General features: G+C 38.1%; 1 protein-coding gene across 1 annotated transcript in view; it reads left to right on the top strand.

Annotated features, from left to right (window-relative positions):
• Nucleotides 1-24,287, top strand: part of sacs (sacsin molecular chaperone) — a 104,737-nt gene that overhangs the window by 52,464 nt on the left and 27,986 nt on the right. Inside the window, exons 3-8 of the mRNA XM_051927316.1 lie at nucleotides 173-263; nucleotides 941-1,026; nucleotides 6,493-6,604; nucleotides 9,657-9,803; nucleotides 9,936-11,418; nucleotides 12,264-12,355. Of these exons, the coding sequence (XP_051783276.1) occupies nucleotides 173-263; nucleotides 941-1,026; nucleotides 6,493-6,604; nucleotides 9,657-9,803; nucleotides 9,936-11,418; nucleotides 12,264-12,355 (2,011 nt within the window). The remainder of the gene's footprint in view (nucleotides 1-172; nucleotides 264-940; nucleotides 1,027-6,492; nucleotides 6,605-9,656; nucleotides 9,804-9,935; nucleotides 11,419-12,263; nucleotides 12,356-24,287) is intronic.

Below are 24,287 nucleotides of genomic sequence, written 5' to 3' on the forward strand. Positions count from 1 at the left end.
TTTGGTTTTTTTTTTTACACTTTTCTGTGGTATAGTGCTACTGGATCAAATGAATATTCCTTCAGGTATCTATCTATCTATCTATCTATCTATCTATCTATCTATCTATCTATCTATCTATCTATCTATCTATCTATCTATCTATCTATGTCTAACTCTCTTTTTTTTTTAGATAAATGATAGGGTTCAGATTGGAGATCTCTTGCATTCTAGAGGCTGCATAATTTTTCTGGTTCTTAATACAAAAGGACTAAAAGGTGGAGGTAAGTTTTGTTTAAAACAAAGCCGTTATTTATTAATTACATAAGTTAATATCCATAACATAGTGTTATAGTGGTTAGTCCTACTGCTTTGTAGTTCCAGACTGCATGAGGCAAATCTTGGTATTGTCACTGCCTCTAATAAGAGACTACATGTTCTATTGGGGTCTGTATGTTTTTTTGGATATTTAGAGATGTTCAGGTCAGGCTTATCAGCAAATATATATTCAGTAAATACAAATGTGGGTATGATTCTGGGGCCTAATAACCATGTGCTGGAATAAGGGTTCACAAAATTAGTTAATGTTGCTTATTGTGACATATTTGAATAAAAGTTTAAGGATAATAAGTACTAATATTGTGAAGAAATTTAGAGACAGGCTTTGTGGTGCTCCGGCACCGAACTATATACTACAAAGCTGGTTCAGTTGCTTCCTCTGATATGCTGAGTGACTCGAAGTAAGTCACTTAACCTGCCTGTGATCCATCTGTTACAAAAAAAATAAATAACTATACTGTATTCTGATTTATTAAGTTATTTTTGATAACTCAGCCAGTAGTAATAAAGTAAATAATAGTAATCATGAGGGAGTAATAAATATAATGTTTTAATAAAATTTAATAACTTTAAGTAAGTTTGTTTTTTGCATTATCAGATTTTTGCTTTTGTGTATTCCTAGGAAGATTTGGTCAGACTACACCACCGTTAGTGGAATTTTTGAAAGATATTTTAAGACGGTATCCAGAGGGAGGACAAATTTTAAAGGTAGGTAATATTTTTCATTGTTACTGCTTTGAGAGTGTTCTGCATTTCTTATTGCTACAAACTGCTTTGTGATTACTGTACTAAGTTTATTCCCATAGTGTATTCATTAGATGTTATACTTTTCTCCCAAACCATAGAAACCAGAATAATATTTAATCTTTTTTTAATAATTCCTTTACCCAGTATCAGTATTTAATTATTCTCTCTAGTTCTTCACTGATTGTGCTTAGGAAAGGATTAGTGTAATATTGACTTCCATCCATCCATTTTCCAACCCGCTGAATCCGAACACAGGGTCACGGGGGTCTGCTGGAGCCAATCCCAGCCAACACAGAGCACAAGGCAGGAATCAATCCCAGGCAGGGTGCCAACCCACCGCAGTGTAATATAGACTTTCTAAAGTTTATTCTTTATGAATTATAAAAAACACAAAAGAAGATTTGAAAAGACCGCTCCTCGCAAAATGGGTCAATTGCAATAATATGAAATTAACAGTTCCTACCATAGCTGAATAAGGATAATTAATATAATATGCTAATAAACCAAACTCAGTTCCTTGTAAGTGAAAATAAAGTAGCAGGTACAATATTATGTTCCAAAGACAGTCCATGAAAACACCCAAGCCCCACCCAATAAAGAGACTTACATGACTACAATGTTCCATGTACAGTGTTCATATGAGTCCTGGAAAACCTGGAAAGTGATGAAAAATTAACCAGCCAAAATCCAATACTGAAAATTCCTTGAAATTCTAAAAGAAAGTTTAAATAGGACTTAAAATGGTATTTAAAAGTCAAGGAAAATATTAAATTGAATTCCAATAATCACATATCATCAGATAAAATATCCAATATTTCACCAACATAACATCTCACATGTATATTGACCTCAGGCATTAATATCACCTTGCATCATTTTCTGTGTGCAAGCATGCCCATTAAATTGTTAGTGGTGAGTTAGAATTAAGTGATAAATAGCTACCAAAGTAAATTACATTGTGTGTATTAGACAAGTCGCACTTTTAACTTGAAGTCATTACAAGATGCTGACTACAAAGACTAATTTTAACAAAACAAATCAAACAAGTATGGGTGAGTCTGCTTTGAAAAGCCATATGAATGGATGTAAACATTGTTATCTGAGGAAGAATAAGGAAACCTGTTAGCAGTTTTTTTTTTTTTTTTTACTTTTTCTGGGGCTTTTATTACATATGACCACCATATTCGCAAGCTGTTCAAGTGCCAGTGGAATAGCCAGCAGTAGCATTAGTGAGAGCTTTAATTGGGCTAGTGATTCTTCTGTACCACCTTTTTGTCATTATATGCTACTAAAAGTTAATGTCTGAAATTTGCAATCCTCTCCATGTTAAATGTGATGGACAGAAATTTACAACAGGTGTTATAGACTCAAATCAAATATATATGTTTTTATTATATAATAGTAATAATAATAGCAGCTCACTACTTAAAACGGTAAATGCGGGGGAGACCCAGAATTGAACCTGCAGCCTCCTGATTTAGAAGTAACTGTTCTTACCTCTAAACCAGCCAAGTAGACATGCCTAGGTTGTGTTGATTGATATTTGACTTCAGTTTTTACACATTGACAGCAAAATGTAAACGGTTATATGCTTGAATAAAGGCACCCTTGTTTTGTTATACCTTTTGTGAAAGTGTTTATTTGATATTTGGACTTCAGTCTTCACACATTATACACTTCATGTCAACATTTTGTCAATTATTACTGTAACATGAAGAAGGTTTGTTTTAGTTATGTGTTCAACATGTCTTGCCTTGCATTTCCTATCATCCTACATTTATCCAAATCGTTGTAGACACAGAACACACATGTATGTATTCCAAATAACGATATGTTATTTACCCTATACAATTCCAGACACCTCACACCCAGATAAAAAGTCTTGAGCTCTGAGAATTTTGTGTCTGACACATTTGCAAAACAAAGACACTGATGAAGAGGTGCAAAGGAATGTATGGTGGCTCGGCCTTACGACCTTTTTCGTAGGCTTCAGGAATTCTAGTGTTAATTGCACTACAGCTTTTTTTTTTATGGTTACTATATTTATACAGGTGTCTTTTTTCCTCAGTGTATCAGCTAGACATTCATAAGTCTTGAGGTGTAATTATAAATATGGATTACAATTTTAATAATGCAGTACTTGTTTCTTACCAAGATGTATACTGTATCACACACAGCAACACATAATAAACATAGTTCAAGTCTTTAAAAAAGCCACAAATGTATCAAATATTCATAACTTCTTTAGCAAGAAGACACAAAACTAATATGCTTAACAAGTTTACAAGTAAAAGACACATTTTTCTGTTAAGCTAACAAGCCTATTGTTTACTAAGTACCTATTTCAAATTTGTCTTTATATTATCTTTTTCCAATCAGAAATGTAAGCTGCTGCACTTAAAACAAGCTCGCTGTCCAAACTCAAATGGTATCCATTTTAATTTAAAGGACAAAATAAAAAGGTGTGAATTCATTAATATAGCTTTTCTTGGCATTTGTCTAATTGCACGGGATGACTTCTCCGTTTCCTTTCTCAGTTTATTAAATTTCCTTAATGTGAAGTCTAGTATTCAAATTGCCTCTTGGTCTCTTGTAAATCAAGCCTGGACTTGCTTTGTTTACACCTCCTGTAAAGGAGCACTGTGACTAAATTGCTGTAATTACCATAAAGCCCAGAAAAGCAGGGGCTGAAAACGTCTATTTGTTGTCACCCAATTTATTGATCACCAATAAAGTCTTTTGTTATGATAATTGGCTGATTTAGATTGGCAGTCGATCAATCAGCGTTATTAGCTGAAATGTAGGTATAGTCTTATGTGCAGCTAAAATGTATTTTAAACAGTAGTGATGTTAGGAGCAGGAAAAAATGCACAGATTATGGCTGTGGTCACATTAAGTCACTAGAATCTGAAAGTTTAAATTTAAATTACTTTATAAATTAAAATTAAAGTACTAAAGCAACACAAAAAGCACTGACAGGCTCCTAATCAATTACAGTCGGAGAGCCACGACCCAGTTGCCACTCTAAGAACACAAATGGTTTGGTTTTAGCCATAATGTATTACAATTTTATTTTACAAAATTAAAAAAGTAAACAATATTCCAATCTACACACCAACAGCCTACCAACTGTTATATATCATAGTTATTGCATATTGTACTCACCATATTATATGAGCTGATTCCAAGAAAGTACTAACACTTATTTTCTTAGTGTGGCCATCGTATTCTCAGTCTCACTGAAGTATAATTTCTCTGTACTTGTTTGCTTGCTGCTTGATTATGACCTCACTTTTGCTTGTGTTATAAAAGGCACCAATGTGAGAACACTATTTTTATTTGCAAGTTTACGTCACGTGCTTCACTGTGTGTAATGAGAAGGTCTGGTGAGGAAGAGTTCAACAACCCTTCTGGCCTTTGTCTGTCAGACGTCACTTTATTTATAATTCTTGATTTGATTAAGTTCTGAAACTCCATCCATCCATCCATTATCCAACCCGCTATATCCTAACTACAGGAAGCCAATCCCAGCCAACACAGGGCGCAAGGCAGGAAACAAACCCAAGGCAGGGCGCCAGCCCACTGCAGGACACTCACACACACACCAAGCACACACTAGGGACAATTTAGAATTGCCAATCCACCTAACGTGCATGTCTTTGGATTGTGGGAGGAAACTGGAGCACCCGGAGAAAACCCACGCAGACACAGGGAGAACATACAAACTCCATGCAGGGAGGACCTGGGAAGCGAATCCAGGTCTCCTAACTGCGAGGCAGCAGCGCTACCACTGTGCCACCGTTTCGCCCAGTTCTGAAAGTTTGATTTCAAAATGCAGTTTGACAAGGAAGCCAAACTGAAATCTTGTTTTCTCGGTAAAATGCATTGTGAATAAGGGAGGTAAAGGGAGGAGCTAGAGCATAGGTGCTAACTGATTTTTTGTTCCTAAATGATTTTCATATTCATATAAGCTAAATGTTTATCAATTATTTTTACCTTTAAGTTTAAATTTCTGCTGTGATTACGACAATCATTTTGTTTGAGAAACTGCTAAAAATATATTTAAAATTGTACATTTCCACTTGTTGATTTTTATAATTAGTTGTAGTTCTGTTATTATGTTTGCCTTGACTGTTAGTTAAATTTGTTTAATAATTTGTTGTAGTATAGTGATGTACCATGTTAGCCATTTAAGAATGCAATGAGAAGAGAAGCAAAATGACACCTTGCTTGAAGAAGGGGCCTGAGCTGCTTTGAAAGCTTGCATATTGTAATGTGCACAGTTAGCCAATTAAAGGTATCATTTTGCTTTACTTCTCATTGTTTAACAATTTGGTATTTACCAGAAGCATACAATTAGAAGTAAAGACAAATAATTTTATATAAGCAATTTCATTATAAAGATCAATTGCTTGTTAATTTTGAGGGCAGATGGGTAGTGACTTGTTCATGGAAGAATGTTTTCTTCCTTCCAGAGAATATATTTATAAAAGATATTACATGATTGTGAATTTCCCATTGGGATTAATAAAGTATCTATCTATCTATCTATCTATCTATCTATCTATCTATCTATCTATCTATCTATCTATCTATCTATCTATCTATCTATCTATCTATCTATCTATCTATCTATCTATCTATCTATCTATTACCAGATTATGTTCACTTTGCCTGTGTCTGTGTGGATTGTCCTCATACATTCCATGAAGCAGCATTAGGGTTAGTTCATGCCTTGCATCCGGCACCACTATGTTAAGCACTGACTCCCCTGGTGGCACAATTGTCCAGAAGTAAAATATGCATTGCTAGTAATCCCCCTAATGGTAATTATATATACAGGACAAATATAAATCTCATTTAAATTGTCATATATATCCCTCTTGTGAATTGTTTTTTTATTTACTGGAAGTATCCCTTTAAAAAATTATATTTGAGAAATAAAATGTGGCAAAAGAAAATATATAACATGGAGAGAAACACTATATACAAATGGATATGCATCACAAAACTACATAATTAAAAGGGTACCCTTATTGTACAACTAACAGCACCATGTACAGTACAATCTGTCACAAAGTCTAAAAATGGTGTGCATTTTTTGCTATGTGCATTTTTCACTGTGCTCACTTTTTTAGTGCACTGACATCCCTACACCCCTTTAATGAGTAAGTGTGTTAGAAAATGGATTAATTGATGGTATAAGACAAAACAAAATAAAACATTAACTACTGTAAGGATAGACTCAAATTATTTTCCTTGTACTGGTGCAATGAAGTAGATTGAAGGTGAGCATATATTCTTTTAGTTTTAATGCAATCTTAGATGTGCATATTCAATATCTGTTGTGAATTTATTGAACAAGTTTGCTATATTTGGAAAAATACAAGTGTAACACATTCATAAATGTAAATATTTCCATGGCAGGAGCTAATTCAGAATGCAGAAGATGCAGGAGCTACTGAAGTTAAGTTTATGTACGATGAACGAGAATATGGAAGAGAGTCTCTTTGGTCAGCAGACATGGAACAGTATCAGGGTAAGTAAGCTAATGGTTTGGGGAACGATATATTACACAAACATTTTGGAAATAAGTGAAAGTTACAGAAGTTAATTGTATAATACATAGACATGTGTGAACCATACAGCACCTGTAATCAAGGACTTTGTCAAATGGAGAGACTCAAACCACCTACACCTGAACACCAGCAAAACCAAGGAGCTGGTGGTGGATTTTAGGAAGCCCAGACCCCTCATGGACCCCGTGATCATCAAGGTGACTGTGTGCAGATGGTGCAGACCTATAAATACCTGGGAGTGCAGCTGGATGATAAATTAGACCGGACTGCCAATACTGATGCTCTGTGTAAGAAAGGACAGAGCCGGTTATACTTCCTTAGAAGGCTGGCGTCCTTCAACATCTGCAATAAGATGCTGCAGATGTTCTATCAGACGGTTGTGGCGAGCGCCCTCTTCTACGCGGTGGTGTGCTGGGGAGGCAGCATTAAGAAGAAAGACGCCTCACGCCTGGACAAACTGGTGAGCAAGGCAGGCTCTATTGTTGGCATGGAGCTGGACAGCTTGACATCTGTGGCAGAGCGACGGGCGCTCAGCAGGCTCCTATCAATTATGGAGAATCCACTGCATCCACTAAACAGTGTCATCTCCAGACAGAGGAGCAGCTTCAGCGACAGACTGCTGTCACTGTCCTGCTCCACTGACAGACTGAGAAGATCGTTCCTCCCCCAAACTATACGACTCTTCAGTTCCACCCGGGGGGGTAAACGTTAACATTATACAAAGTTATTTTCTGTTTTTTCCTGCATTGTTATCAATCTTTAATTTAATATTGTTTTTTGTATCAGTATGCTGCTGCTGGAGTGTGTGAATTTTCCCTTGGGATTAATAAAGTATCTATCTATCTATCTATCTATCTATCTATCTATCTATCTATCTATCTATCTATCTATCTATCTATCTATCTATCTATCTATCTATCTATCTATCTATCTATCTATCTATCACTAAATTCTTGATGACAGTTTCTCAACTCATCAGTATAATTCAAAACTCGTGTGTCCTTGTTATTTTTTTTTTTTTTTAATTTTATTATTCTGTATCTGTTGTCTAAGTACAGAATTTTGATTGGTTATTGTTCAATGTGCCAGCTAAAACTTCTGTGATTAAAATTATACCACAGTATTGAAATAGCTGCTTTTTAAAAGTCATCATCCAATAACTGTACTCAGAATACATTTCTTATTGAAGGGATATTGCGTTCCAGACTTTGCTCTTTTACTGAAAACACAGTTTATGACACATAACCGAATTAAGAGGTAATAATGAGAATGCACTGATTAATGTTGCAGTTACAGGAAACTCAGTGTGGAATTTGTAATGAGTAATGAAGAATGAAAAACAGATAAATTCTTTACTGTTAGAAGTAGAGACTGTTTAGTGTTCTTTGATTTAAGTAAAAAATCATTGAGTTTTGTAAATTGAACATAAGCATTAATATGGTAAAACTATGGAAAGTAAAAAACAACCAAAAAAATGTACATTGCTGCCTAAGACATATCACCTTATGGTGTGTGCCGGAAAAAATTTAAATATTATGCTTCACATTGTAGAATTTGAAAAAGAACTTGCCCACCCAGGGACAGTCAATTTAAATGTCAGAAGTGAGTTAATTTTAAGTTGGTTAATTAATTATAAGTTTTCCCTTTGGCAATACTGATAACTACTCAAATAATTTGCAAGGCTTCTACTTTATTTACCTTACTTTTCTCTGTTGTAGGAGGGGCTGTCCGGCCTTTAGATTTATATCAAAGTAACTGAGGCACACTTGTTTTAAGGAACAGAATCATACAATTTATTAATAAAAACAAGGATTATAGATGTATGATACTGTAAATGCATAAATGTATTGGCATATAACACTGTATGCAGACAGGCTAGACAGACAAACATATAACATATAGGCTAGCAGTTTACTTGTTCTTAGCACATCTAAATAGTTTTAGGATGTCAAGTCTTTAAACATGATGTCTAATGTTGTGTGGAGCTCTTGCTTTGTTGTTAGTCTGGGTTCAAGCGGAGGATTCTTGTACGTGATATGCTGCTGATTCATTAGTGGACTTCATGGAGAAAAGCATCAGTCTTTCTGGCACAAGACTTTAGATGCTGAAGTTAACTTCTGGAGGTAATGGCTGCTTCTTAGCAAACAGGATTCACTGCTTAGCTTGGCAGACTGGATCTTAGCTGTCTTAGTTCTCTCGGCTTCCGCTATCCAATTAAGAGCGGCTCATAGCTTTTAAATTCAGAGAGCAGGTTTCACAGGTTTTCAGTCATTTTGGAGAGTTCCCTCTAACCGAGAGAATGTCTGAAGTTCTTTTAAAGTTCCATTCTCTGCCTTTCTTTTCTTCTCCTTTTGAGAGATGAGGTGAATGTGATTTTAAAGGAAATTTAAACCTTTTCCTGATTGGATTACAGCCACTTCCAGTTACAAAATCAGTGTGTTCTAATAGGTGAGTTATTCTGTCTATCCTAGTTGTCATCTCTTGAATTATAGCTCTTTGTTCTTGCTTGAGTCCATTTTATGACTTTTGGCTAAAGAGATCTGCAGAGGGGCCTCTGGAAAGTTATCAGTTTAACTCAGATTTGCACCTTTGTTATTAGATTATGTTCAGGAACATCCTGGTATAAGCTGGGGTTCAGTCACATGCAAGTGGAGAAAGACACAGCTGGGTGCCTGCATCCCTATTAAATCAATTGTTCTTCACACGCCTAGTGTGCCAGTAAAGCCTAGCAGAATGGGCAATTTCCACTTTGTCCTACAAGATTTTGCTGTTCTGTTAAATAATTCTTCATTGTCCAACAGGCAGCTTTGCTAGTTTTAAAGAGAAATGCCTACATCCCCCTAGAAAGGCATTGAAGCATTTGTAGGTGAATATTATACTGTAATAATGTTTATTATTATGCTTTGTAATTCTTTTCCAAACTATGTACACCAAGTTCATGCTTCTGTTTTCATTTTTTACTGCACATATATTTTGTGGAAGAATGACTTTCCTCTGGTTTTGTTATTTAAGGACCAGCTTTGTATGCCTATAATAATGCAATTTTCACTATGGAAGACTGGAATGGCATTCAGGAAATTGCAAGAAGCAGAAAAAGAGAAGATCCACTTAAAGTTGGTAGATTTGGAATTGGATTTAACTCTGTTTACCACTTGACGGGTAAAAAAATACTTCTTTCTTACAAAATAATTATTAAATTATTAATATTTGAATGAAATCATTGCCTGATAGTTGTAACAAAAAAACGTATTTAAGATCTTATTAAACTGCTTTTATTCTCTATGTATTTAGATGTTCCAAGCATTTTCAGCGGTGATCAGATTGGAATTTTAGATCCTCATCAAGTGCTTTTTGGGCCTCATGAATCGGGACAGTGTTGGAATTTAAAAACAGATATTAAAGAAATAACTGAACATGTAGACCAGTTTGCTCCTTATGTTGGCATCTTTGGAATTTCAGAGAAAATGATCAAAGATGGAATTTTTCCTGGCACTTTATTCAGGTTTCCACTTCGAATCAAACCTTCTCAGCTGAGCAGCAACATTTATAATAAAGAGAAGGTACTCGAGCTGTTTGAGTCTTTTAAAGTAGATGCAGACACTGTGCTCCTTTTTCTAAAGAATGTACAGGTGGTATCTTTGCATGTGAGGGAATCAGATGGCACTGAAAGGATGTTGTTCAGGGTAACTGCTGGGGAGAATCAAGAACTAAAACTTGAACGACCAGACTCTTTAAAGACTTTAGGCTTGGCTATAGACCAGTACAATAATGGTGTTCAATGCAACAAAATAACATGTGCAATATATCAAGTTAATATAGTGACTGAAGATGAAACAGCCAAGGAGACACAGAAAGCCTCTTGGCTTGTCTGCAATAGCATAGGTGGTCGCGGCATATGCAATGAGTTGGACTGTTTAGCAGATGACTTGAAATTTATTCCTGTTATTGGACTAGCAATGCCTTTAACATTTATGGATGAGGAAAAAGGAGCCGTGTGTGGATTCTCAGGGAGAGCATTTTGCTTTCTTCCTCTGCCCCCTGGAGAAGAAAGTATGACTGGTCTTCCTGTTCATGTGAGTGGATTTTTTGGATTGACTGACAACCGGAGAAGCATCAAATGGAGAGAAGTTGACCAGTGGAGAGATCCCGCAGCATTGTGGAATGAGCTCCTTATTATAAATGTTGTCCCAAGAGCATACTCCACTCTTCTTTTGGAAGCCATCAAAAGGATCCAGACAGAAAAGGACCAGGACTTTGGTCTGTCTGCTGTAGGCATATATATGACCTGGCCAGATCTAAACCAGGTTCGGGCTCGCTGGAAACCAGTTCTTGAGCGTCTCTATCAGGAACTCTTCCAACATGCAATTATCTACTCATTTGGTGAGCGGTGGCTTAAAATAGGTGCTGTTCATTTCTGTGAACTGGATGACAGCATTCACTACACAGAGACTGTCATAAACTACCTCCAAACCTCAGGAATGCAGGTTGCCAAAGTACCTGCCAATGTAGCTACTGCCTTGGACCATTACACATCAGATTCCAAGTTAGTAAAAAAAGTTACTCCTGCATTGGTACGACAGGTATTAAGGAAGGTCAAGCACAAAGGGACATCACAAGAAAAACTACAGTTATTGGAATATGTCCTCTCTGATGAAAATTACAGTGAGCTTATTGGGCTGGAGCTGCTTCCCTTACAGAATGGCACATTTACATCCTTTTCTTCTTCATCAGCTGAAAAAGATGCAGTATACATAGCTACAGATGAATTTCCAAGGTAAATTTTCAAGTAAGACAGTTTAATATTCCTCACAGTGTATAATAACATAGCTTATTACAACATAGGCTATGAGGTATGGAGTGTACACATATTTAGGCAATTTCTGACAGTTGTAAAAATAATTAATTTTCAACAAGGTCATTGCTCCCATTGTGAGTATGATAAGATACCTAAACCCTATGCTTGAAATATACTGTAAGTTCAATCTTTTATTCTACCATGTCTGAACTTGTCAAGTCACTGAATCATGAAATTTAAGCAATGCTGCTGAGTCTCCAAAACTGACCCAGTTCATTTTTACAGCTAAAACTTGCATGTCTCATCAATCTCCATTTTCCATCTAGCTGACTTTTACTCAACATTTGTAAATCTCAGTAAATGTTAAAGAGAATGTTTTACTTACTTTTGTAAAGTTCATTTAAAATTGTAGAAAAACGGATAAATCAGTTGCTGTGATGTCAGTGATAAAATAATTTTATCAGTAATATTTGAAAAGGTACATTAATTAAAGATTTTAAAACTGAAGATGGTTGGGCATTTCATTCACAGCAATATATTGTTTTTAATTTTAATAAATTTGAAGTGAAAGACAGTATGCAAAGAATATAACTTTAAAGAGATTGCATGTAAATTCGGCTGTTCTGTAGACTATGGCCATCAAAATGCATATTTCATTTTTACATCAGCATGAAAGTTCATACTCTACATTAGTACACAGTCAGTGCATAACCGGCACATACCCAACATACACAGACGCTGAGTTCCTTTTTTTCACCCCTAAAATAGTTTACTGACATGTGTGGAATTTATATATTAAATCTGAACTTGTGTTTGCCCACAAGGTCACTGTTCCCAGGTCTGGAGGGAAGATTAATTTCAGAAAATATAAATCCTTCTATCAGGACTGCCCTCAAAGAATCTGTGAAGAGCAGAGGTAAATTTTAATTTTTTGGCATTAATTGCATAAACAGCAAATATGTAAATTTAGTTTTTTTTTAATGCACTGTTTTATATATTTAGGTCAACTTCATCATTTATTGATATTCAGAATATTTTTCTTGTTAAAAAATAAGTGACTTAAAGTTCTGCAGATGCTCCAAGGAATATGATAATCTCTGATGATGGCAGTAATTTATTTCTGAAAGAATATCTTTGGTGTTTACATAATTGTTTCGACTGTAGCAGGCTGAGATCATGATGTTGGTTTATTCTGCATAGTTGCATATAATGTGAATTATGAGCAAACTGCCCTGCATGACTATAGAATTATGTTGTTGCCCTGATCAATAAATAATAGGTGTTTGGGAGTCGTTTTTACAATGCCTTGGAGAACACTATTTTTTTCAATTACATGACAGATATTTATGAACTTTTATTACAGTTAATTAACAATATGCAGTCTGGGATTGCCCATATGTTATGGGAATGATTAACACAGCTGCTTAAATTTAACACCAGGTAAATTATAATTTATTGTAAAACACACTTGTAAATTTTAACACATTCATTATATAACAAAGACACTTCTGGTGTCTGACAAATGTGCTTTTGCAGTTCAATAACTTTAAGTATTCATTTATGTTTCATTGACATGGTTACATTTATTTTCTCAGTGTAACAGGTATTGTATCCTAAATGCCTTTACTTTACTTATAATATTTGAAATACATTCTTTGAGAAGTCCTCATGAAGTACAGAATTGTGTAATGGAATGCCTTTGATTTTAAGGGGGCAATTGAGTATTTGTAGTCTTGAAAGGAGAAGGAGAAACAGGATTTACAGTTGACTTACATTACTTGATATTACATAGAACAGAGATCTGGGGTGACGCTGAACCATGGGCCTACAAATGACATTTTTCTGTGTTTCTTTGTTTCTTATTTAATTAATGTGCTCTGTTTAGTCTCCTCCATCTCCACTTTTCATTATACTGTATACAGTATACAATATATACAATTTAAATATATGTAGATATATGCATGTAGTTCATTTAAAAAAAGGTTAAAGGTTATTTATTTCCACATTGAAAAGGAAAGATGGTAAGAAACACAACATTTTGGCTGTATAGACTTCATCAGGGGTGTAACTGAGAGAGTAGGGAACATACATAGGAGGGGAAGGACTGAAGAAAGCCAGGACAGATGAACAAAACAAAGTAAAAGGTGTGAAATAGGTATGAAGTCTGCAATTAGAGAAGAAGCCTTAAAATCCTAGTATTGCTGATGTACTGATTATTTATACTGAAGTAATTAAGTTCTTTCTTTTGTATAGTCTGACAGAGTATAATATAAGCCTTTTGTAACAAATAAAGTGTTCTGTTGAATATACGTATGAATGAAAATTTGAAGGAATCATACTATGTACTGTATATCAGTTGCCCAAAAGGCCTAAGTACTCAGTGATTTGTACGTAGTGATAATTGTATAATTCCACACTTTTTTTTTTTTGCTTCCATAACTATCTGTCTGACCAGAATTTAACTTTTTATTTTAAAATTCATGGATATTATATTCAGAAAAGCTTTGAGCCTGCAGAATCTCAGCTGCCCCCTGACCTTGTCCTGGAGAAGCAGGTTTTAGGAACTTGATTAATGGAATAATGTTTATACATTTGAAACTTATTTTCATTTCCATTTATAGCACAATCCTATAGTACTTTTCTTGGAGTGTCTTAAAATCAAGGAAAGCCAATTTTAGCTGTACTTTCCTCACACCTAAACTTCCTTATAAAATGACAGTATCCTTACTGTGAAGTAGCTGGTTACAGATTACCCATCAAAACAATTGTCAAAAACAATTTAAAATAAAATATAATATTTTTGGGTGATTATAATTGACAATCCCACCTTAGGCAAACAGCTAGTTTTTGCCCATGCTGCCTCAACCTCACTTGGTGTCTGGAACATAATGACTGACTGGTGATTATGTTAACAGAAGTAACATGCAACTCTTTCACTTCCAATTGAAAAAAACATAAAATGTTATTTATGTTTGTACAGTATATTGTTATTGCACATTATTGTTCATATGTTTATTGCTTTGGTGATCTCATTTGTCACCATTTTAAGTGTTTGTTTTTCATGAGCACTGCCAATTTGTGGATGCTGGTTTCTTAGGTACTGCCATTTTTAAAGTTCATTAGAACTCCTGGAAGGTAGAAAACCTGTGACACCTCTGCTATGTGATACATAATCATGGTCACAATTTAAAAATAGCTGAGCACATCAAACACTCTCTAAACTTTAGAGAAAATTACTTAAAATACTTGTGCATATACATCTAATACATTTACTTGTGGAGTCAGGTTTTGATTTGGTTTGTTGTTCAGCTTCAAGCGTGTTGTAACTATTTTAGTTCTAGTGATTGCTATTCTTGTCTTTGGTACCAACCTCTACAATGACTTGCTCAGTCTTCTTTTTATCTCACATGGAAGACCTAAATGGTAGCTACACTTTATTTTTAAATTTGTGCAAGAGGGCTTACATGGAAGGTTCTTGTCAGTCGTGACATCCTTAAAGTAATTTTGCAAAGGTTTACCAAGATGATTCTATTAGAAGGAGAAAATAAATAACAACTCATATTTTCTACTTTTTCTTATCTGCTAGTACAACAGGTTATTCCTTTAATGACAGTATATTTCATTTTCATTTCTTAGCTTTCGTTACAAAATTCCTTTCAGTTTTGCCCTTGCTGTAAGCATACACCTCCAAACAAAAAAATTACTCGTTGTAGTGTATACATAAGTAACATTTTTCAATTTAAATTTTGTACATACTGTATTTTGAGCATTATACTTTGTTCTGTACATCTTGATGACATTGCTGCTTTTTTGTGGCTCTGGAATCCTGGAGCTGCATTATCTTCAAAGGATATTTGGTTTGTTTTATTTTTTGTTAACCTTCAGCAATCTTATTTTCTTTAATTAATTTCTAGTACATCAGCCACTCTGGGGATGTTCAGGTAGGAAGGTCAAAGCTATCATTGGTTTGAAATTTTAACATGTTTACTTACATTTTCTAGATTTTTAACTAATACTTGCTTGTTTTTGTCATAAACTGTTTTGCTTGTATTTATGTGAGCTGGTTATACAGTACTTTCCTAGTGTTGCATGATTAAATGTATTATTTTTGCCCACATTTTCAGGGCAATGAAGTACATGTTTCCATTCATTTTATATATATATATATATATATATATATATATATATATATATATATATATATATATATATATATATATATATTTATAGAGAGAGGCAGACAGACAGAAACAAACTAGCAGGGGTACCCTGTGCTGCCAGGGTGAAATAAAGTGCAGGTATGGTCATGAAATAAAGTATCTGGAGGGAAAAATTTGGCCCCAAAGCAAAATTTCACTAGCTAAACCAATCATATGGAGCAGCTTTGCATGCCAGTGCCAAGCTCCAAATATGCCTGCTAGCGGTACTTCTCTAATAAAACATAGGTGTGGTCAAATTGGGGAATAAAACATAGCCAATATTCCTCACTTGTATAAAATGGGAACTATGTGGAAATTTTGACAGAGACAGGTTAAAGGTCCTAGATTTGAATATACTACTAGACAACTAAAAATTCAAACACACATTCAGCTTTATATATTAGATATATACATACAGTATACTGCATAAAGTCTGGTATTTAAAATTTCAATGCAGTGTGTTAAGGTTATAGGTAAAATGGTTTGGTTGTTGGAAACTTGACATTTAATGCATGGTTTGGTTTAGAGTGGTTATATTTGTGTATGGTTCATAGCTAAACCTAAATAGTGTGCACCGATTTAGATTTTTATGGCTGTATCCTGCTGACACTTAATTTTACAGAAAATGCTGCAATTTGCATCTTTTGACCATTTTGGGATGCCCTTCCACCCAAAAATGTCAAAAGGATGGTCTAGACCAGAGTGAAAGAATTTAACATTTCAAGAAATGATTACAACAGATCTTGGAACTTTTTTTTGATACTTTACCATTTTGTAAAAATAAATGGAAATGCTATTCTTTCAAAAACATGTGTGCCAAGTTCCTGTAACATACATTTATTTCATTAATGATCACCAGTATCCGTCCATTTTTTTGGATCTACAATCATCCAGGAGGTATTGCCTAGGCTGAATTATTCTCCAGTTGCTTTCTGCTTTTTGTATGTTAGGCTCCTAGATCTAAACTAGATACCCTTTACCTAGATATAACTTTACCTTACACCAGAAAATGAAAACAATAAACTGGCCTAATTAAACAAGATAGTAAGTCTAGAAACAGCTTTCTGTGAGCTATCCACTTTACTCTCACTGCTAAATAGGTAACTAGAAATGCTTCTGCTCAGAGAAATGGGAGTTGTGGGTCCAGTGAACCCTCCATTATAAGGGCTGCACATTGTAGTCACTTAGCAAAGTCCCTATGATATGCCTGCTTCAACTTAGGCTAGTAAAAATGACACTAGTTAGTAAAAGGAAGGTAAGTGAAGGGTGCTTCCATTACATAACATGGGTGTGTAGGTGAAGAACACAGCTCATTGCAAATGTGGCTTAATGCAATTCCGTGAATAAACTACACTCATTCAAGAATAAGAAAGCAAATTAAAAAGTTATATAATTCCTACAGTGCTCCACACAAATAAAGGCACTGCCAAATATATATAAATACAGGATAGCAAAATAAAATATGAAAACAACAAATTAATTTTGATTGGATGACTGCATCTTAAAGACTGAAATCAGCAGACTGTAATTATTTGCAGGTTAACAGGTACACCACTAATCTTTAGAGATTTGCATGTTGTTTAAAATAACAAATAGAGAATGTTTATACTGCTTCTAGTGTGACCTTTGACATCTTTGACAGTTAATTAAATATAAATAATCTGCTTAACCCTGTTATTTGGTTTAAACACAATGGTATTTCTTTAAAAAGGGTAAAGGTTATTTAAAATTGAAAGTGTTGTGATACACTTCAATCTCTTTACCGTTTGGTGCAACAAGTTCCAACAATCAGGAATTTTAAATGAAGAACCTAAAAACCTCGGACTCAGGAGGAACAGTGTGGTTTTCGTCCTAGTCACAGAACAGTGGACCAGCTCTACACCCTTGGCAGGGTCCTGGAGGGTGCATGGGAGTTTGCCCAACCAGTCTACATGTGTTTTGTGGACTTGGAAAAAGTGTTTGACCGTGTCCCTCGGGGAATCCTGTGGGTAGTGCTCCGAGAATATGGGGTACCGGACCCCCTGATAAGGGCTGGGATATCCTGCAGGGATCACATAGTGAGAACATTGAGGAAGTTGTTGACTGCACTACTGACTACATCAACTTCTGTATGGACATTGTAGTTCCAGTAAGAACTGTACGCTGCTATGCTAACAACAAGCCATGGATTACAAGTGACATCAAGGGCCTTTTGAACCAGAAGAAAAGGGCTTTTAAAGGCGGTGATCAGCATGAGCTCAAGCGCGTGCAGAAGGAACTCCGAGTCCAGCTCAGGGCGGCGAAGGAGCAGTACAGGAGAAAGCTGGAGCAGAAGTTGCAGAATAACAGCATGAAGGAAGTGTGGGATGGATGAAGATCATCACTGGCTGCAGCTCGAAGCAGGGTACCACCATCGAGAGAGACGTGAAGAGAGCAAACCAAATGAACAACTTCTTTAATAGGTTTGACCACCCTAACCCACTCTCACTCTCACCTCGGAGTACTGCACCCTCCACACATCTTTCTGCTGATACCAGCATAGGACATCCCCACCCATAATTACAACAGCACAAGTGAGCAGAGAGCTGAGGAGACTTCGTGCCAGCAAAGCAGCGGGTCCAGATGGAGTATCGCCACAACTGCTGAAGGTCTGTGCATCGGATCTGGGGGGTCCTCTACAGCGCCTCTTCAACCTGAGCCTGGAACAGGGGAGAGTCCTGAGGCTTTGGAAAACATCTTGCATCACACCAGTCCCAAAGGTATCACGTCCTAGTGAGCTGAATGACTTCCGGCCTGTTGCTCTGACATCACATGTGATGAAGACCATGGAGGGGCTGCTGCTTCACCACCTGAGGCCACAGGTTCAACACGCCCTCGACCCTCTGCAGTTTGCATATCAGGAGAAGGTGGGAGCGGAGGATGCCATCATCTATATGCTACATCGATCCCTCTCCCACTTGGACAGAGGCAGTGGTGTTGTAAGAATTATGTTTCTAGACTTCTCTAGCGCCTTCAACACAATCCAACCTCTGCTCCTTAGGGACAAGCTGACAGAGATGGGAGTAGATTCATACCTAGTGGCATGGATCGTGGATTATCTTAAAGACAGACCTCAGTATGTGCGTCTTGGGAACTGCACGTCTGACATTGTGGTCAGCAACACAGGAGTGCCACAAGGGACTGTACTTTTTCTCTTTCTCTGTCCTGTTCAGCCTATATACATCGGACTTCCAATACAACTCGGAGTCCTGCCACGTGCAAAAGTTTGCTGATGACACTTCTATCGTGGGCTGCATCAGGAGTGGGCAGGAGGAGGAGTATAGGGACCTAATTAATGACTTTGTTAAATGGTGCGACTCAAACCACCTACACCTGAACACCAGCAAAACCAAGGAGCTGGTGGTGGATTTTAGGAGGCCCAGACCCCTCATGGACCCCATGATTATCAGAGGTGACTGTGTGCAGATGGTGCAGACCTATAAATACCTGGGAGTGCAGCTGGATGATAAATTAGACTGGACTGCCAATACTGATGCTCTGTGTAAGAAAGGACAGAGCCGGTTATACTTCCTTAGAAGGCTGGCATCCTTCAACATCTGCAATAAGATGCTGCAGATGTTCTATCAGACGGTTGTGGCGAGCACCCTCTTCTACGCGGTGGTGTGCTGGGGAGGCAGCATTAAGAAGAACGGCGCCTCATGCCTGGACAAACTGGTGAGGAAGGCAGGCTCTGTTGTTGGCATGGAGCTAGACAGTTTAACATCTGTGGCAGAGCGACGGGCGCTCAGCAGGTTCCTATCAATTATGGAAAATCCACTGTATCCACTAAACAGTATCATCTCTAGACAGAGGAGCAGCTTCAGCGACAGACTGCTGTCGCTGTCCTGCTCCACTGACAGACTGAGTGGAGTGTTCCTCCCCCAAACTATGCGACTCTTCAATTCCACCCTGGGGGGAAAACGTTAACATTATACAAAGTTATTGTCTGTTTTTACTTGCATTATTATCAATCTTTAATTTAATATTGTTTTTTGTATCAGTAAGGTGCTGCTGGAGTATGTGAATTTCCCCTTGGGATTAATAAAGTATCTATCTATCTATCTATCTATCTATCTATCTATCTATCTATCTATCTATCTATCTATCTATCTATCTATCTATCTATCTATCTATCTATCTATCTATCTATCTATCTATCTATCTACAGTGCATCTGGAAAGTATTCACAGTGCATCACTTTTTCCACATTTTGTTATGTTACAGCCTTATTCCAAAATGGATTAAATTAATTTTTTTCCTCAGAATTCTACACACAACACCCCATAATGACAACGTGAAAAAAGTTTACTTGAGGTTTTTGCAAATTTATTAAAAATAAAAAAATTGAGAAAGCACATGTACATAAGTATTCACAGCCTTTGCCATGAAGCTCAAAATTGAGCTCAGGTGCATCCTGTTTCCCCTGATCATCCTTGAGATGTTTCTGCAGCTTAATTGGAATCCACCTGTGGTAAATTCAGTTGACTGGTCATGATTTGGAAAGGCACACACCTGTCTATATAAGGTCCCACAGTTGACAGTTCACGTCAGAGCACAAACCAAGCATGAAGTCAAAGGAATTGTCTGTAGACCTCCGAGACAGGATTGTCTCGAGGCACATATCTGGGGAAGGTTACAGAAAAATTTCTGCTGCTTTGAAGGTCCCAATGAGCACAGTGGCCTCCATCATCTGTAAGTGGAAGAAGTTCGAAACCACCAGGACTCTTCCTAGAGCTGGCCGGCCATCTAAACTGAGCGAGGGACCAAGAACCCAATGGTCACTCTGTCAGAGCTCCAGAGGTCCTCTGTGGAGAGAGGAGAACCTTCCAGAAGGACAACCATCTCTGCAGCAATCCACCAATCAGACCTGTATGGTAGAGTGGCCAGACGGAAGCCACTCCTTAGTAAAAGGCACATGGCAGCCCGCCTGGAGTTTGCCAAAAGGAACCTGAAGGACTCTCAGACCATGAGAAAGAAAATTCTCTGGTCTGATGAGACAAAGATTGAACTCTTTGGTGTGAATGCCAGGCGTCACGTTTGGAGGAAACCTGGCACCATCCCTACAGTGAAGCATGGTGGTGGCAGCATCATACTGTGGGGATGTTTTTCAGCAGCAGGGACTGGGAGACTAGTCAGGATAAAGGGAAAGATGACTGCAGCAATGTACAGAGACATTCTGGATGAAAACCTGCTCCAGAGTGCTCTTGACCTCAGACTGGGGCGACGGTTCATCTTTCAGCAGGACAACGACCCTAAGCACACAGCCAAGATATCAAAGGAGTGGCTTCAGGACAACTCTGTGAATGTCCTTGAGTGGCCCAGCCAGAGCCTAGACTTGAATCCGATTGAACATCTCTGGAGAGATCTTAAAATGGCTGTGCACTGACGCTTCCCATCCAACCTGATGGAGCTTGAGAGGTGCTGCAAAGAGGAATGGGCGAAACTGGCCAAGGATAGGTGTGCCAAGAGTGTGGCATCATATTCAAAAAGACTTGAGGCTGTAATTGCTGCCAAAGGTGCATCAACAAAGTATTGAGCACAGGCTGTGAATACTTATGTACATGTGATTTCTCAGTGTTTTTATTTTTAATAAATTTGCAAAAACCTCAAGTAAACTTTTTTCACATTGTCATTATGGGGTGTTGTGTGCAGAATTCTGAGGAAAAAAATGAATTTAATCCATTTTGGAATAAGGCCGTAACATAACAAAATGTGGAAAAAGTGATGCGCTGTGAATACTTTCCAGATGCACTCTATCTATCTATCTATCTATCTATCTATCTATCTATCTATCTATCTATCTATCTATCTATCTATCTATCTATCTATCTATCTATCTATCTGTACAACCGGTGTCAGAGCTTGGTTCGCATTGCCGGCAGTAAGTCGAACCCGTTTCCAGTGAGAGTTGGACTCTGCCAGGGCTGCACTTTGTCACCAAACCATAACTTTTATGGACAGAATTTCTAGGCGCAGCCAGGGCGTTCAGGGGGTCTGGTTTGGTGGGCTCAGGATTGGGTGACTGCTTTTTGCAGATGTTGTCTTGTTTGCTACATCAGGCCATGATCTTCAGCTCTCTCTGGATCAGTTCGCAGCCGAGTGTGAAGCGGCTGGAATGGAAATCAGCACCTCCAAATCCGAGACCATGGTCCTCAGCCGGAAAAGGGTGGAGTGCCTCTCAGGGTTGGGAGCGAGATCCTGCCCCAAGTGGAGGAGTTCAAGTATCTCGGAGTCTTGTTCACGAGAGAGGGAAGAATGGAGCGGGAGATCGACAGGCGGATCGGTGTGGTGCCCGCAGTGATGCGGGCTCTGCATCGGCCTGTCGTGGTGAAAAAGGAGCTGAGCCGTAAGGCAAAGCTCTCAATTTATCAGTCGATCTATGCTTCTACCCTCACCTATGGTCATGAGCTGTGGGTAGTAACCCATAAAACGAGATTGTGAATACAAGCGGCTGAAATGAGTTTCCTCCGGATGGTGTCTGCGCTCTCCCTTAAAGATAAGGTGAGAAGTTCAGTCATCCGGGAGGAGCTCAGAGTAGAGCCACTGCTCCTCCGCATTGAGAGGAGTCAGATGAGGTGGCAAGGGCATCTGATCAGGATGCCTCCCTGGTGATGTGTTCCAGGCACGTCTAACCGGGAGGAGGCTCCGGGGAAGACACAGGACACGCTGGAGGGACTATGTCTCTTGGCTGGCCTGGGCACGCCTTGGGATTCCTGCGGAAGAGCTAGTAGAAGTGGCCAGGGAGAGGGAAGTCTGGGCATCTCTGCTGAAGCTGCTGCCCCCGCAACCTGATCTCGGATAAGTGGAAGAGGATGGATAGATGGATGAATCTAAAAAGCAGCAGCTGCTGCTACTTGCAGGGATGCCTAACACATTGTGGGCAAATCAAGCAAGCAGAGAAAAAGATGCCTTATGGCGTTTCCACCAGCCCAACACATCCATTTCATCTTCCATGGTGTGATTATGTCTTGAAGTACATCTTTATTTTCATTAATAGGTACGTTCACCCATTCCTTAAAGTCTGCCACTACAGTTGTTCTCCTCTTGGCTACAGTTTACTAAGTGGTTCATCATCTGATGTGAAGTAGACTATTACATGCCTGGCCTTTTGCCGAAAATCTTCCCTTTTGGCATTGAGAAACATGCATAACTAGCAATATTTACATAATAAGAATACAGTAGACCCCTGCGAAGTCACGGTTTAGAGTTCGCGGCCTCAGTCATTCGCAAATTTTTCCTTAGAACTTATGTAATAATTGTTAGCGGAAACCGCAAATATCCTCTGCAATTTTTATGGCTTTTTTCGTGGCAATACTGTACTGTAGAGAGAACAGGAAGCAACTGTAGAGGAAACATGGCTTGATGATGAAAGTAGCCAATAGAATTTGAAACTGCAACTCCCAGCAGTCCCTGCAGTGGCTCTGATTGGTCTCCTACTGAGGCTGCTGGGGCTGTTGGGGTCAAAGGATGTCAGTGCGGCTTTTAAAAAGGGGGCCAGTGACCAAAAGCATAAAGAAAAGTTTTTGTAATTTGTGTTTCAAGTTCCTGTGTCTCTGCCTGCCTTCTTCTGGGTTAACTATACTTGTTCATTTTGTACTGGATTGTTTCGTGTTTGGCGTCTGGATTGTCTGCCGTCTGCCTGTGTACATGTGGACTGTAAGTGGATTAATGGCCATCCTGCAAAGAAAGAAGTGCTCCTGAACCCGTCCACCCGTCTTCACCATTTCAGGAACTAGCGGTAGGACTATCTATTTTCATCATTACATTTCATCCGTTGCCATTTTTCATGAACGTTTTTCATGATTTACTGTGTGTGTTTTGTTGATGCTTTGTTGTATTTAATGTGTAATCGCCGTATGAGGAACAGGGGTGGTATCGTTGTTTTCATTTATTTGTTTTCATTGCATTCTTTATTTACTGTTTGATTATCGGTTTGCTTTGTTTTTGTCTCTGTTTGTGAGTGTGTGTGGGTCGGGCCAAGGCTGGGTGCGTCCCTGGAATCTCCCCCATAAAAATAAATAAATCACCGTCTTCTCGTCAGTGTGAATCTTAGCGGTACCGGACCGCTACAGTGTTATTCATTTCTCCTTGCTGCTGATTGACTGTGATGCATCTCCAGCTGAGTGTTCTTGTATTTTCCGTATTGTTCCTCTTAACCCTTAAACTGCCACAACCAGCTACAGTTGTTTCCCAGTGCCATTTACGAGCAAACAGGAGCTGATCAGTCAGTGCTGTACATTCATTGAGCTGCCAGCTTATGACAACTGTCAGCCCCTTGTGAGCAGGGAGGCTGAACGCACCCCTAGAAGACACGGATGCTCCTCAAAAAAACCCTCTTAAAAAACGCTGATAGACTACCTTCACATTGCTCCCTTACTTGCTGGGTTTACTTGCGGCTGCTCTGTCACGTGATATGCTTCTCGTGCGACGCTACGCATACATAAAAGCCTGAACAGCACCTGTACTTTTTGGCTGATTGCTTTGTTTCTCTATCCTCCCCCAGACATCCTCTGCTCTTGTTGGGGGTCCTGCTCCCGTTGTGCTCCCCTATGATGTTTGTCTATTCTTTAATCGAGAACTAACTGCATGCTGAGCTTGTTTCACTTCTTAAAGAGGCATGTTTGTTAAAAT

The sequence above is a fragment of the Erpetoichthys calabaricus genome, chromosome 4, assembly GCF_900747795.2.
Source record: "Erpetoichthys calabaricus chromosome 4, fErpCal1.3, whole genome shotgun sequence".
Taxonomy (NCBI): Eukaryota; Metazoa; Chordata; class Cladistia; order Polypteriformes; family Polypteridae; genus Erpetoichthys; species Erpetoichthys calabaricus.